A 15354-nucleotide genomic window follows, 5' to 3' on the forward strand; every position below is an offset into this window, starting at 1 on the left:
TCTATAAAGTCACTGTACTCAATACCAACAAACATTTATGGTGTGACGCGTTCACGACCGCCATTCAAGACAAGATGCCAAACGTAATCCACGTTCGTGCTCTTCAGATGGCGCAAATCGGTTTCCTCTACTAAAAATTGCGTGGTTGTCAACTCTCAAAAATGTTTGCATCGTCGTAAGTTGTATATACAGGGTGGAACCCCTCAAACCTTAAAATTAATTATTTCCAGTGTTATGAAAAATTAACGAACACCATAATTTCATTATATGTAGTATTGATAAGCTCTCATTGAAATTTCGTGGCTCTATGTTGAACGGATCCGGAGTAAAAAAATAAGTAGTGGAGCCGCGCACGGATTTTCCATAAGCCGTAATGTATTCCTCCTAAGGTCACGTGACTTTTCGAGCGCTCCGGAATGGCTCCGGCCTGTAAGTATCGTAGGCCTCGACTTTACGCCTTACTTATGTAAAGTTGACGTTCACTCATTAATATAAACATTAATTGGGGGGTTATGAATGCAGCGTAAACACGGTTTTTTTATAAGGCTAGTAGGAAGGTTCATTATGTTAACCACAAACAGCATAGAGCTCCTTGGCTTTGACATTTGACATTGGTTTTCATTTTCAAATCAAATCTATTTGTGTGTTTCGTTAAGTAAAATGATGTAAATTTTTAATCGATGGTATAGTCTCATTTCTTATTTTTACATCGTGTACCAAAATTTAATTTTAGGACAATTTAATAGAAGAAACTCGGAAGCTCTCCAACACTCTAAATATATGGGAATTTGGCTCAATCTTGCAATTATTTACAAAACATGAAGACAAGGAACCAATAGAGCGCCGTTATTTAGTTTTAGGAGACTATTTTGGATCAATTCCATCTCAAGATAGTGCAACTTGTCAGCGAGAAGCCGACATTATAAAAGAGATTTTCCCACAAATCGACAGAGGATATATTGTAAAGTTATTAGAAATTATAGGCAATGAAGAAAATCGCATTCGAATTATTATAAAACTTCTACTTAGAAGGGTAAATAAAATTCGCAAGCGAGCCAATAATGATATGGACTCTGTCAGTCAATCGCCGACAAAAAAAGTTAAATTAAATGGTAATATCCGAGAAGCTTCTGTTGCATATTACAATTTTTTTCCTTAGACGAACTTGATGTTTCGTATTCTACTGCTGGTGAACCTTCTACCTCTAAAGTGCAAACTACCTTACCCCGCCACAATGTGCTTGATATAAACCAGCCGTCTACTTCTAAGGCACCTGAAGTTCCACTGCTATGTGATTGGCTTGGTACAAATCAGCCTTCCACATCTAAATCACGAGAGAATTCAACAGTGGTTAAAATAGATGATGCTAAATTGCCCGAATTATCAGTGGTTGATGAAGTCTCGCATTTGTTTCAGCTTCCTACAGCCACTAACAGAGGTAGTTATGACAATCAAACATTGCAAAGATACAGATAGTGTTTTAGATAAAGTTGCTGAGTGGTTAGATATTGTTGACGCACCTCCAGCGGTAGAATCAAGTCAACCTAAAGAAGGTAAGGAGTCATAAACGTTTCATAGATATTTAATTGTTTAATTATACAAAATAAAAACTTTATTTATTTACCTATTCTTTTAAATTATAATTGAGGTATTCTTTTCAAACTGAATCCGCTATAGTAAGTTGCGTTATTCATTTTAGTTACCCCAATACTGTTAAATACGATTTAAATGTGTATGTTAGTCAAATTCAAAGATTTTAATGAGTTTATTTTCATATCACCAATTAGCAAAATATTCGTGTTTATTATTTTTTATACGTTTCAAAGAATATTACACTATGTGTAAGCAGAGAATGAAGTGTGCGAAATTCAGGTCAATTTGCTGCAAATCCTATGTCACTAATTCCAGTGGCTTCGATACTTACTAATGGACTGGGTCTATTCATAAAATTCTGAACAAGTTCTTCCATACAAGGTTTTGTGGACAAACACAATCTTAGAGTTAAGTGGACGTCAGAGATGGTGGCACAGAAGATCCACAGCAATCTCCAGACTTGACTCCCCTTGATTTGTTTCTTTAAGGCTTGGGGACATTTTTTTAAATTTATTTTAATTATTGTCCCTCCCTTGTTTTGGGCTCTCAACAGTCTTGCAGTAATGCTTTTTTTTCAAAACGGTAGTGTATAAAACTCCACTCTCTGACAGCTCCTAATATCTTTCTTATATAGCCTTAGGTTTACCTCATAGTCCTCCCAATTACCTATAGTTTTGTTCTTCTTTGCCTTATTGAACAGTTTGCTCAACTGAATTTTCTGCTTTTCGAGCGACCTACACCACTTGGTCATCAAATGTTTATGTTTCCGTTTAAAAATGTGCTTTATTTGCTCAAGAGTTGTGCACAATTTATACTTGTTTTAAATTAATTCTAACTAGACCATCCAAATTTGATGTGGGTATGTTTGTGAAGAGAATTTTATGGTCGGTGGGGAGCGCATGTTATAATTTTAAAGTGGGTGTAGCTTGGGGTAAATGCTAAAAGTTATCTAAAAGGACGTGTTTTTGTAATTTTTGATTTTTTATAAAAATTACAATCTGTGGTTCATTTTGAAATGAAAGCCCTGTGTACGGGGTGTCGCATCGAACATAATTAAAAGCAAAATTGTGCACAATAGTTCTGATCGCCAGTACCGTGCTATATTCCAGTGGCATATCAAACTTATGTTTTTTTAAATGGACTACATATTTTTTTTTAAAGGTTTGACTGTTATGGTCATTTGCCTTTATTTCTTAACTAATCACTGTAACTATTTGCCTTTAAATTCTTTTTATTGGCCCCGTTATTTTTAAATATTCCATTAAAGTTTCTATTGCACACTTCTCATCACGAAAAATTTCTCGTTCCGTTTCTGGTATACCTACTTGCATTATTCTCTGTATGTTATACGTTGGGCATTCACAAAGAACATGTCTGACACTCAAATAGATATCACATTTGTTGCATTTCTGTTGTGGGCTGTTTCCTAATAAATGTAAATGTGTTAAGTTTGTGTGACCGATTCTTATTCTTGATAACGCAACTTGTTCCCTTCTACTTCCGTAGTACTTATTTTCCAATGGGATAATGATTGGCATGATTTCCTTTAGGTGAGTATCTACATTATTCCATTCCGTCTGCCATGTGTCTTTGTTTCCATGGCTATGAGAACACATCAATAACCGAGTCAATAACACATGCCAGATTGCGTAAAGTTTGGCCGTAAATACACTTGCCTGTTTATGTAAAGTCCAGGAGCAAGGATGCTATATAATATAAGGATTGCTCGATCACTGAATTTTTTCGCCGCGTGTAGTGACGTCAATAGCGGACCCCGACGCACCGCATGCTTTGATTTTTCGATTTGTGCACCACTTTCATTTGTATTTTATATTATTGATTCTAAGAGCTCCTTCTCACGATGCTTTTTTGAAACGCTGCAGAATGGAACTTTTCTTCGAAAAAAAGATAGGTTATGCGGAAATCCATTCCTCCCGATGAGAAATTAGCTTTATTTCTCAGATGAGTAAGAACTGAAATTTATTACAAGTCTCTGATGTACAATTTCTGTTATAATTTTGCAGTTTTCAACACCGTGCTACAATGGTTTTTACCACACAATATGAAGTGTTTAGCCTAATAGTGCTTCGCCTTCCTTCAAAGGTCGAACTACAACCCCCACATATCAGTAATAACAATCTTAAACATAACAAACCTAGCTTTATATACAAAATATCAGTACACAAATATGTACGCTCTTCACTAAGGTAAATGATACACAAGTAAATCAACTCTCCTCAAACCAGACACCATTTTTTAAAAAAACGACGTCCTTTCTTGGTATGTGCGCTTTTGTTGCGTGAAGGCGCTTCTGAAAATCGCTTCACTTGTGGCGCTGCAAATCGCATTGTGTGAAGTGGTCACGCTACCAGCCGCTTCAAAAAACGCCTGGTAAGAAGGGGATCTAATACGTCCAAGTGGATGTTGTAGGTAGGTATTTAAATTAGAAACATTTGTCATTCATCGTCTACAAGTTTACAAATTCTCCTTCGGTTTTTCACATAAATGTCGTGAACCCATCTCATCCTGCGTTTTCGGTTTTTTTGCTCTTCATCATCCATGGAAATTGCAGCTAAATCAGTTTATTAAACTTTGTCCATCTTAAAATATCGATTTCTCGACGTTGACGTTTGACACTGGCTAAAATTAGCACCAGTTGAGTGTAAAATGTGAATACTACCTCAAATTATTATTACAGTCCAATATTGCACGTCGGCGTCCAAGCATTTTTGTTGCAATATAGCGAACACTAAATACACACAGTTTTAACGCTAATGCAAAAATGTTGACAACTTAGCAAATTATAACTGTCAATTCTGACAGCCAGGTCCGTTGGTGACGTCACATATGACTTAAACGCGGGCAACATTACAAGTATAGGGATCGAGCAATCCTTATATTATATAGCATCCTTGTCCAGGAGTATGTTTTTCCGTAGGTATGAATGGCGCTTCCAGTACCTACCTATTGTCGTTTTAGATCCATCTGTGCATATGGCTCGGTAATCATAAAATTTGTTTTGAATTTCATAAAATGAAGTTTGATATACTTTATTCGGTGTAGTATCCTTAGGAAATCTTTCAAGGCTTAGTATAATATCATCCTGTCTGATTACCCATGGTGGGTATTCCGAAATATGATGTTGGAATACATCAGGTTGATTAGGGATATTTGTATCCATAAAGTATATGGCCCTAGCAGTACTTGGTTGGCACATGGTAGGTCTTGCATGAAATAATCTGGCAGTGATTTGGTAGTTCAAATGTTCTGGGAGCGATAAAACTTTCAGGTAATAGTTAGTAAGGATCTTTTTCCTTCTCAGATACAAAGGAGGGATACCAGATTCTACATGTAGCGGTGAATGTGGGCTCGTTCTAAAAGCACCTAGTACCACCTTAAGACCGTTTGCATGAATTCTATCTAATACTTTTAGATGTGATGGTCGAGCTGAGGGGTAAATGATGCATCCATAATCGTAGATAGGTAGTATGTACGTTTTATACAGCACCAGGAGTGTATTTGTTTCAGCGCCCCAATTTATATTAGCGATACATTTAATGTTATTTAGCCGTCTTTTGCACTTCGCACTAAGATATTCAATGTGGTCCCTAAAGTACATTCCCCTATCGAAAATCATTCCCAGAAGGCTTATCGTGTTTTTTATTTGAATCAGTTTTCCTTTAATAAATAGTTGTGGTTCAGCGTATTCTGTTCTCAAGCGGCAGAAGTGAATACCTGCTGTCTTTTCTCTAGAGAAAGTAAGTTTTCTATCTTCAGCCAATGTCACCACGTTATCTATTACTTCTTGTATTCGACCTTCCAATTCCACCATAGAACTTGAACTGCTAAATATCAATAAAACGTCTACGTAGAGTACCTTATGTACAGTATCTGGAATGGAGTTAATTATGTCGTTAATTCCATTGAGAAAAAGCGTTACACTTAGGACAGATCCCTGGGGTATACCATTCTCCAATTTACATAATGTAGATTCTACCTGATTTAGCCTAACTGTAATATATCTTTCTTCCAAAAAAGATAGAATAAAGTTTGCCAGGTTGCCTCCACATTTCCATTGACGCAACTTTTCGATTATACTGTGGCGGCACATGGTGTCATATGCTTTTGAGATATCAAAGGACACTGCAACCGTATGTTGTCTCTTAGCAAAGCCTTTAAACATTTCGTGTTGTAGGTTTACTAACTGGTCGGTTGTAGAGTGAAACCTCCGGAAACCTGTTTGGAACTTAGATATCTGTCTATTATCTTCTAAAAACCACATTAATCTTTCATTCACCATTCCTTCTAGTATCTTGCTCATGTTACTCGTTAGAGATATTGGTCTATAGTGTTTAGGATCAGATATGTCTACCAGGTTTAGGTATGGGAATTACTACTGATCTTCTCCACTGTGGAGGGTATATACCAGTTTGATAAATCTTGTTGAAAAGGTAGAGAAGGTCTTTCTTTTGGACAAGAGATAGATTTTGCAACATAGCGTAAGTGACATTATCTGGGCCAGGTGATTTGTCTGTTTTTTGCTTTATTATGGTTTCCAGTTCTTCGATGGTAAAAGGTTTGTTGTAATTATGCATGTGATCTTCAAAACGCGTAAAAGGGAGAGGAGTTTGATTAACGTCTTGATCTGCGTTGCAAATTAAACGAAAACTTACAGACAATGCTTCCGCTATTTCTTTGGGGTCTTCTACAGTTTGACCTTGTATTTTTAGTACTCTTGAGGGTTTCTCATAGGTTTTCCCCATTATACCTCTAACCTTTCTCCACACTTCAGCTGTGGGTGTGTTAAGGTTTATTGATTTTATATAGGTTTCCCATGAAAGCTTTTTACTTTGAATAACTGCACGGCGTGATTCTGCTCGTGCCTTTTTAAACGCTACAAGTTTTTCAACTGTACCTATGATTGCGTTTAAAATCTTTAAGGGCCTTGTTCTTGTTTAAAATTACCTTTTTTAGTTCTGCATTCCACCAAGGTACATGAACTGGTTCCATTTTCCCACTAGTTTGAGGTATACAAACGGTTGCTGCATTTATAATGTTATCTATGAATTGTTTAACCATATCTGGTACATTGCCCGAGCTTTGAAATAATGACTTGTTTAGAATTTCAGAGTATTGCTCCCACTTGGCGTTTCTGATTAACCATTTCTTTGGTCGTATTTCAACGGCTCTTTTATTTGTCAAGAATAGGTTAATTGGATAGTGATCGTTGTCTTGTAGATCGTCAAGTACTTTCCAAGATGGTGTTGAGAAAGAAAGATCTATGGCAATGATACGGCCTCCTCTATCTGTTGAATCTGACCCCCACATTATTGAATGTGCATTAAAATCTCCGAGAAGTACATATGGAGCCGGGAGTTGGTGCAGGACATTTTCTAAATCATTTAAGTTCCAATTAGGGTTTGGGAGATAAATATTGCAGATTGTTGTTTTTAAAGGCGCTTCTACTGCAATTTCTTGCTTGCAGGGTTCTTTTGTAGGTATTTCTGATTTTATATACCTACAGTGTGTCCCAGATCGCGTGGGATTGCATGGGTAACTTTGTTATTATTAAAGATAGAGAATTGGTTAAATGGGCAATGTTTTGCAGTTTTGGATGCTTATTTAAAATTTCCTTATGGAAATTCAAAATGTCGCATAGGTTCGACGTAAATTAAAAAAAAACTAAAATTGATCATTTCTTTGAATGTATTATATCATCGAAAGTATAAGAGATATAAAAAAAAGTTTTATATAAAAGTGACTGTCTTTGATACGCTTAATTTAGAATTGATGTCAAAAAAAAATTTAAGATGGCTACTTTTGAGGAACATTTACCAACTTCCTAAAGTTAAATGGGCGCCATATTGGATTTTTAGATTACTTGATAGATTTTTTAATTCTCTTTTCAACGAGCCATCATAACATAAGATTGAAAATAAGATACCAATTATATTAACGGTTTTTGTATTTTAATCAAGTAGCCTGTGACGAATAAAAAAAAAAAATCTATTCGAGGCAACAAAACAATGAAAATAATTACACCAGATGTTTAAAATACTGGCCATTATTAGTGAAACACACTTCAAGACAGTTTAGTTTAGGCAACGTGTTGCCATTTATGATTATTATTATTATTGTAGTGGTAGCTACTTCCACTTTACTTTTATTTTTTAATTAAGTACTTACTTTTATAATTTAATGTACTGTACATAATTCGTGAATTGTGACCTGAGCAGCCAGCTTGTTGGTAGGTAGCATAAACCAACCCTTTCTTCGAAACATACGTTGTCGAGAAAAATCCTTTAAGGAAGTTTATTGGAGAATTTGTAAATCATGGTGAGCAGTTAAAGATCCAACGAAGATTACATGTCTTCCCATTATGCCATACAATACATTAATTTAAAAAAAATATTACTTGATTTCGGCGTGAAACTACAGCATGTAGGTTTTCCTGTGACGAGTGTAGTGTTCATTATGTCGATTTGAGCACTCCGCAGTTAGAAAAATAAGATTCATCTGTCCATATACTCGGACTGGTAAAACTGTTAGTTTCGATATTCTTGCGGATAAATCACCTACAAAATATGACCTGGGACAATGTAATACATTGTGTAAAATAAAGCGAAGTGTCTTGAAATGTGTTTAACTGTATAATGGCATGACATTTTTTCGAGGGGATAGTTTGTAGTTATACCACCATTTGTAGGTATGTAAGTATGGATAATAAGATAGTCAATAAGTGATGTTATAAAAATCAAAATTTTTCTAGGCCTACTTATATAAAATTTTGGAGGGAGTTGTAGTGTCCAAACCCCCCTCTCATGAGTGCGCCCCTGATTTTTTAAACATCTGATGTAATTATTTTCATTGTTTTGTTGGCTCGATTAGATTTTGTTTTGTTTTTTTAATTCATCACAGCCTACTTGATTAAAATATAAAAACCGTTAATATAACTGGTATCTTATTTTCAATCTTCGTTCGGCGGCTAAACACAGGCGCGCCATGAAAAGTAATACTTCTCCTCCACATAAAATAATCTACTATTCTCTCCTGGACTCCATTACACGGGTAAATTTGTGGATATCGTTATGTTTGTAAAAAGTATTACATACTCGCATATTATTTAATTAGCAGAATTGAATAATACGTTGCCCATTACCATTCAATGCCCTTTCCCCGTAAGCACCCACCAGATACCCTTGTTCATTACTTATACCTACTCGGCCATTTAAATCCCCAATTATCATACACCTTTGTTTCACTCTGTCCGTTTCATCCTGCAAACAGTCCCAAAAATCATCCTTAATTTCCTTACACTCCTTTTCCGTAGGGCCGTATGCAATAAGAATTGACCACATGTTACATTGACTATTATCATTAATATCAATCCTAAGCAGCCTATCTGTTATTACTTTCCAATACTTCACTTTGTGAAACCAATTCCTATGAATAAGTGCACCTACCCCTGCTTGTGCTCGCTCCGTCTCCTTACTCCTCCAAAAATCAAATAGTGCCCATTTTTTAACTTAATACATCCTTCTCCTTTCTTTTTTGTTTCTGTTAGTCCTATTAGTTTCATGTTTGTCTTTTCAAATTCGTCGATAATCTCGTCCTCCTTTGTGTTCAGGCTTTGCGTATTCCATAACCCAAATTTCCATGTTTCGTTCCCTGCTATTTTTATTTGTCTTTGATCTTGATTTAATTGCTGTTCTGCACCCCTATTAATTGCCGTTTTCGCCTTCCCCCTTTCCGATGTTTGCCTATTCTCATAATATTTGTTACGTTTGATTGAATACCTATTTCCTTTCTCGTTTCCATTTCGCATTGCCATGGTTGTCGTCTTTCCTATCTGTTGAGAAATGCCTGTCAGTTTTTTGATAGGCATCCCAGACTTAATGTCCTCTTTGACGATATCTCTTGCGGTGACCTTTGACTTATGGTTCTTCCCTTCTTAACCATATCCTCACCGCCTTCCTGATGCTCCTCAAATAGATCTTCCACTCCGTACTCCTCTCCATTTACTATTAATTTATTAAATTTTAGGTACGCACGATGCCCAGTTTCCTTTGCTTTTCTCATATGGGGGTTCAGTAATTTTCTTTGCTCAATTACATGGTTATATTATATTATATTAGGGAAATCCTCCGTTATAAACACGTCCGTGCCTCGCAAATTCTTTGTCATCTTCAGGATTTGCAATTTTACTTCAAACGTACTCAATTTCATAAATATCGGCCGATTTTTCTCGCTTGGTTTCTACCAATGCGTCCTATTTGTTGGATTTCGGATTCTATGATTGCGTTTACACCTATATCCCTTAGCACGATTCGTATCTTTTCTTTTAAGTGTAGATCGGTTTCATTTTCCATCTCCTTTACTCCATGGACTATCAGATTATATTTCCTGGCATCTTTCTCGAGGAAATCCATTCTTTTATTTTGTTCGGTTACCATTGTTTTGGGTTTTTCGTTCTCGGATTTCAGAGCCCGATTCTCGTTTTTCATTTCCTGAATTTGTCTCTGGCAGTCGTCTAATTTGTTTTCAATACGCTCCGATCTTCTATTCAAATCTTCTAGTTGGAATTTAATGTTTTCCAGTATAACTTCCATTATTACGAGTTATTTACGATTGCTGGGTTTGTTGATAAACAGCGCGCGTTATCTTATTATAACCAAAATAAAAAAAATAAAATAAAATAAACCTAATATATAAATTTCTACTTACAGTACAATGGGTGTAAAAATTTCTCACTCAGGCCCTGCTTTACACCTGACACTTTCTTTACAGGTTAACAGTGCTAAATAACTCTTTATCTGTATTATATATCACTTCTTGAAAAAAAGCATCGACAATTGGTAAAACACGGTATTTTAATAGTGCTTTATTTTGCAATGAATTAAACGATTCACAAAACAAATACATAGGTACAATACGTTACTACCCTAATATCAATACTTTTTCGATCTTCCTATTTTTCCCGCCTGCTTCTTTTTTGCTACCCTTGATTATTCACGGGATTTTCCACACTTCTATCACTAATAATTAATATTTAATTGCACAGCGTGACTGGATCGTATTTACGATTTAACGCGCCGACGCGACTCCAGATCCAGAGTAAAAAAGAAATAATGGAAGTTGTGACCTTTCGAGCGCTCCAGCCTGTAACTATCGCAGGCTTCGGATCAGCGCATGCGCGCTCGATAAAAAAATTGCGAGTCATATAGTAGTACTGTTCTAATGTTGAAAGCCCTAATTTATAAAAGGCGTCTAAGCGAATGGCTGATAGTTATGCCGACCTTAACATTTATAGCAGCACTTTTAGCTCTGTTTCAATTTAACATAGCAAATTTTTCTGTAAGTGAAGCGGTAATATTTGACTTTAGTGCCACCACATTTTATGTTATTAAAAATTTTCTTATTTAAACTTATGCCCATGCCAAAACTGCCTTCATATTCTAATAGTTTCTATCATTTCAGACGTTACGCCATTCCATCTGCATAAACATATTCAGGAGATGTTTTCAAATATTTCCATAAAATATATAAGGACTCTATGTAAAAGACTAAACCTAAATAAGCACGAGCGACCTCCTGAAGAAGTGATGGATTTCATAATCTCAACATTGGTAAACAATACTTTGTACGATGGAGATGAAGATGAAGATGAGGAAGATGAAGATGAAGATGAGGAAGTTGAAATAAGTAAGTAATTTAAAAAGAAAAATGGTTCGGTTATATTGTCTTTTATTGTTATAGCGAATGTGACAACCCAGGAACCTACAAAATCCAAGTAAGTCCTAAGATATCAATTGAAATTATTCTTGTCATGCACATAAATTTTTCCTACTGTAAAACAACAGCACGCATCTTCTCACAACAGTTGGGAAATGCACAAAGTACACTCCTGCCAGAATGTATGGGGGAAACAGTGAAACCTGCACTTACTAAAACTTTTCTTCCTTCCGTTCTGTTTGTATGTTGAACGGGCATTTTTTGACTGACAAGACCAATTGTGCTGTTTTGGTCTGTTGATTCTGTTACTATCATTTTTAGCGCATTTCCACAAAAATAAAAAAAAATGCGCTATTGTGCCCACTTTGTCCGTCCGTCCGTCCGCTCGTTTTGAGACGCTACTAGTTTTTTATCTTAAGAGCTATTGTTCTACTTTTTTCGCTATTTGGTTCGTTATGGTGTCGAGTCTTGCACCAAGGAAGGAATTTTTTCTATACCGCTTACAAAAAAAGTTATTGTAAAAAAAACCGTTTTTTACATGTTTCATAATTTTACACTTTTCCGTTTATTAACGATCCTAGAGATCGTTTATAATTTTGCATTGCTGTGTGTCATCTGCCTGTTGGTCTGTCCGTCTGTTCCTTCATCTGTCTGTCCCTCTATCTGTCCGTGTGAAGGATAACTTTGTTTAGAAATGTCCGATCGCTTACACATCCGTTAGTTATGAACTGAATTGCATGAAATACGCAATGCCAGAAGTTGAGTCGAATCGATTCAAAATTCACAGTGCCCTTTTCGCATCTCGACCATTTATAAATCGAATTGCAAACTTTTTTAATTATAAAAGTATTTAAATGAAATTTGATACATAGCCACTTGGAATAAAAGCAAATTTAACGCCAATTTCAAAATTTGGTTTTGCGCATGCGCAGTGCCAACTTTCTTATTTATGGAGGGATTTAAATGAAATTCGATACATAGCCACTTGGAATAAAGGAAAATCTAACGTTAGCTTCAAAATTTAGGTTTGCGCATGCGCAGTTCCAACTTTCTTATTTAGAAAAGCATTGAAATGAAACTCTTCTTATAAACTGAAATTGAAGTAGCACGTCAAAAATGGATTACACATGTGCAACGCTATCTTTCATATTTGTGGCCGGATTTTTTACAATTTTAACAAAAGTTGCATCTTACAAATAGGAAATGAATGCAAGTGGAAATGCGCTTTATGTAAATTTTTGTTTACGATTACTTTTTAACTTGTTTGTGATCACACATTTTAGTTCTGTGAAACTGGGGGTGTTTTATCATTGTTTATAACAGTTTGTTCTTAAAAATGTTAGATTACAAATTGTGATGAAAGTTTTATCATTTACAAGTGTTTGAATGACAGATGACTGAAACTTGAATTTTGTTAATTAAATTTGCTCTTCAAGTTAAACTTTGTCATGTGTGCGAAATACTTTTTAGCGCATTTTTTAAGAATTAAAAAAAATGTGCTACTGTTTGCGTTTTGTCCGTCCGGACCCACTTCTGTCGTTTTGAACTACTTCTAGGGGAATGGTCCTTGAGTCCTGGAATTTTTTGCAGTAGGTAGCCTATACCTTGAAGGTGTGCCAGACGAATTATTCCTGAGATGTTGTTTTTGAAAGTAAAATGTGCATAACTTTTACATACGACAACCAATTGGTCTCAGATTTTGCATACGTATGCCTTTAATGGTGCCAAGTTAAACTTTAGTAACTGGGCGTAGGGGGGGGGGGTAAACACATGTGTTACCCTTCATGTTATTCTAATGAAAGGTCTCATCGAAATAAATTGGTTTGTACCGACTATAACTTTCCCACGCTACTATTTTTCGAGATCAGTGAGCGACGGGGCCGGGAGGGGGGGGGCTTAAAAATTATTGTATTCTAATTAAGGGTCTCAACGAAAGGAACCGTTTTCTACCAACTACTGCCCTTCTTTCTGTCCTCTTATCAAAGTACGGGCTAGGGGGGGAGTGGAAATAGTTTTATCCTTCATGGTACTCTAATGAAATGTCTCAACGAAAGGAATTAATTTCTACCAACCATAGCTCTTCTCCTCGAACTCTTATCGTGATCGGGTATATTCCCTTATCCTCAAGAACGGGTTGTCGGAAGAGGGTACTCACAAAGGGCGATTGAAACGTCTGCAAGAAATATATCCATTGATGACCGATGTCAAAACAAGAGCTATTTCGGTTTAAAAAATGCGCTTTATCTGCACAAGACCTGTGCACAATTTATACTTTTTTTATTATACCTGAATCACAATCTCCGTTTTAAACACTCAAATGCGTGCGAAAAAAGGCCTTTAAAACACACGTGCTTTAAAGTTGCTAAGTAACGATACTTCAAGTATGACTTTTGAAACTGTCATCTGGATCATAGAACAACAAACTTAGAATGGAAACTGTAATGTAATGTAAAAATGACACGCCATCTCGTGTATGTTCTCAGCAGCTTTTGCGTGAATGGCGCCAAATTTAAATATTAAAATGTAAGTTACGTCCGCATTATACCAATTTCTCCGGATCTGTAACAATAACATTGGATTTGACTAGCTGAAACCTAAAAAGTAAATGAATCCAGCCAGTGAAGTCCAATTTTGTTTGTTAGGGATCCAAATAAATTCAGTTTAATGCGGATGCACCTCACCAGTCAGAGCCTTCAAAGAGTACAGGGCACTTGTTTTATAAGTAACAACTCCAATTAATCCAATCAAGGAGTTATATTTAATTTAATATGATTATACAAGATACAAGATCAACTTCATGGAACTCTACTGTATGATGCTCTCGAGATCGCTCTAAAAACAAAATATGTAGCAATTTATTACAATTCAATTAGTGTTACCTGCTAAATATAATGTGCGAACTGCCACACGCTTTAAATCTCTTCGTGTTCCAGGTTCTAAGGCGCAGTCAGAAAAATGACGTTCACAAACCAAAAAATTTTGTGTAAATTTCTTCCACATTATTCTAAACCAATTCTTAAAAACTTCGGGCTCCATTTTTGGGAAACGTCTTCACAATTTGTCACACAACATTTACGTTCTCGACTTGTATATGCATAATTCATTGTAATAATGAATAGTAATTATACTTAAAGCACAATAAGCCGTCAATCAAAATTCAAAATTCAACTGTCATAATGGCGCACACGCACTAAAGTCACTAGATTTAGTAACTTTAACATGCGCCATCTATTGAATGTTCTCCAAACTAATTATATTTGTACTCAGTTGTTCCCGTTTACGTTTCCCTTCTAAGTTTTTTGTTCTGGGGTATGACTTTTGAAACTGTCATCTGGATGAAATAAAAAATCCTCGTAGGTCGCTTTCTGTAAATGCAGAACATTTCTTTGGCTTTTGTACCTATCCTTTCGTTGAATCTTTCACAAACGCGCGTAATTTAGGGTATGCTTCCAAATCTGTTCCACTTTTTAATCGCAGCATTGCTTTAAAGTTTTTAATGAATGCACCAAAATATAGAAGATTTAAATACCTTTGACATTTCCTTCATATATGCCAGCATTATGGATGCATTTAAGACTGTATTCGTAAGTAACTTTCCTATTCATCCATGGAAACAACTTTTCATATTCTTTATAATAGGCTTTACTGGAGTTGGATTTTACACCTACCAACGTTTGTTTAGATTTTACAACAACCGATTTAATGGACGGTGTATTATTTTTTTCAATGGAAATCGTTTAATTTACCAAGACGATGATTTTTATAAGCAAACGTCAAGTGACATTTCCATGGCAATCGTGAAATTACGAACACCCAGCCCACTTAATTAGACATGTATTCAAGTATAACGTCAATATGACTTCATTGTATTTCCTATTTTTAGATTATACTGCAGGTATAATAAAAAATACTATAAGATACACGTGTATAATTGGTCTTTAAAGCACTTGCAACGTTAAAGGCACTCCGCTTTGCGTCGTGCCCTTAAACTCGTTGCGCGTGCTTTAAAGACTTGATTATACACTTGTA

General features: G+C 35.7%; 1 protein-coding gene across 1 annotated transcript; it reads left to right on the top strand.

The window, feature by feature from the left end:
* The first annotated feature begins 378 nt into the window (after nucleotides 1–378).
* On the top strand, nucleotides 379–11402 carry LOC116159007. The gene is made up of 6 exons (XM_031471894.1): nucleotides 379–429; nucleotides 734–1112; nucleotides 1160–1438; nucleotides 1485–1553; nucleotides 11071–11295; nucleotides 11350–11402. The coding sequence occupies exons 2-6, from the start codon at nucleotides 1067–1069 to the stop codon at nucleotides 11385–11387; spliced, it is 657 nt and encodes a 218-aa protein (XP_031327754.1). The 5' UTR covers nucleotides 379–429; nucleotides 734–1066; the 3' UTR covers nucleotides 11388–11402.
* The last annotated feature ends 3952 nt before the right edge of the window (nucleotides 11403–15354 follow it).

The sequence above is a fragment of the Photinus pyralis genome, unplaced genomic scaffold (genome assembly GCF_008802855.1).
Source record: "Photinus pyralis isolate 1611_PpyrPB1 unplaced genomic scaffold, Ppyr1.3 Ppyr1.4_LG1, whole genome shotgun sequence".
In the NCBI taxonomy this organism is placed as follows: domain Eukaryota; kingdom Metazoa; phylum Arthropoda; class Insecta; order Coleoptera; family Lampyridae; genus Photinus; species Photinus pyralis.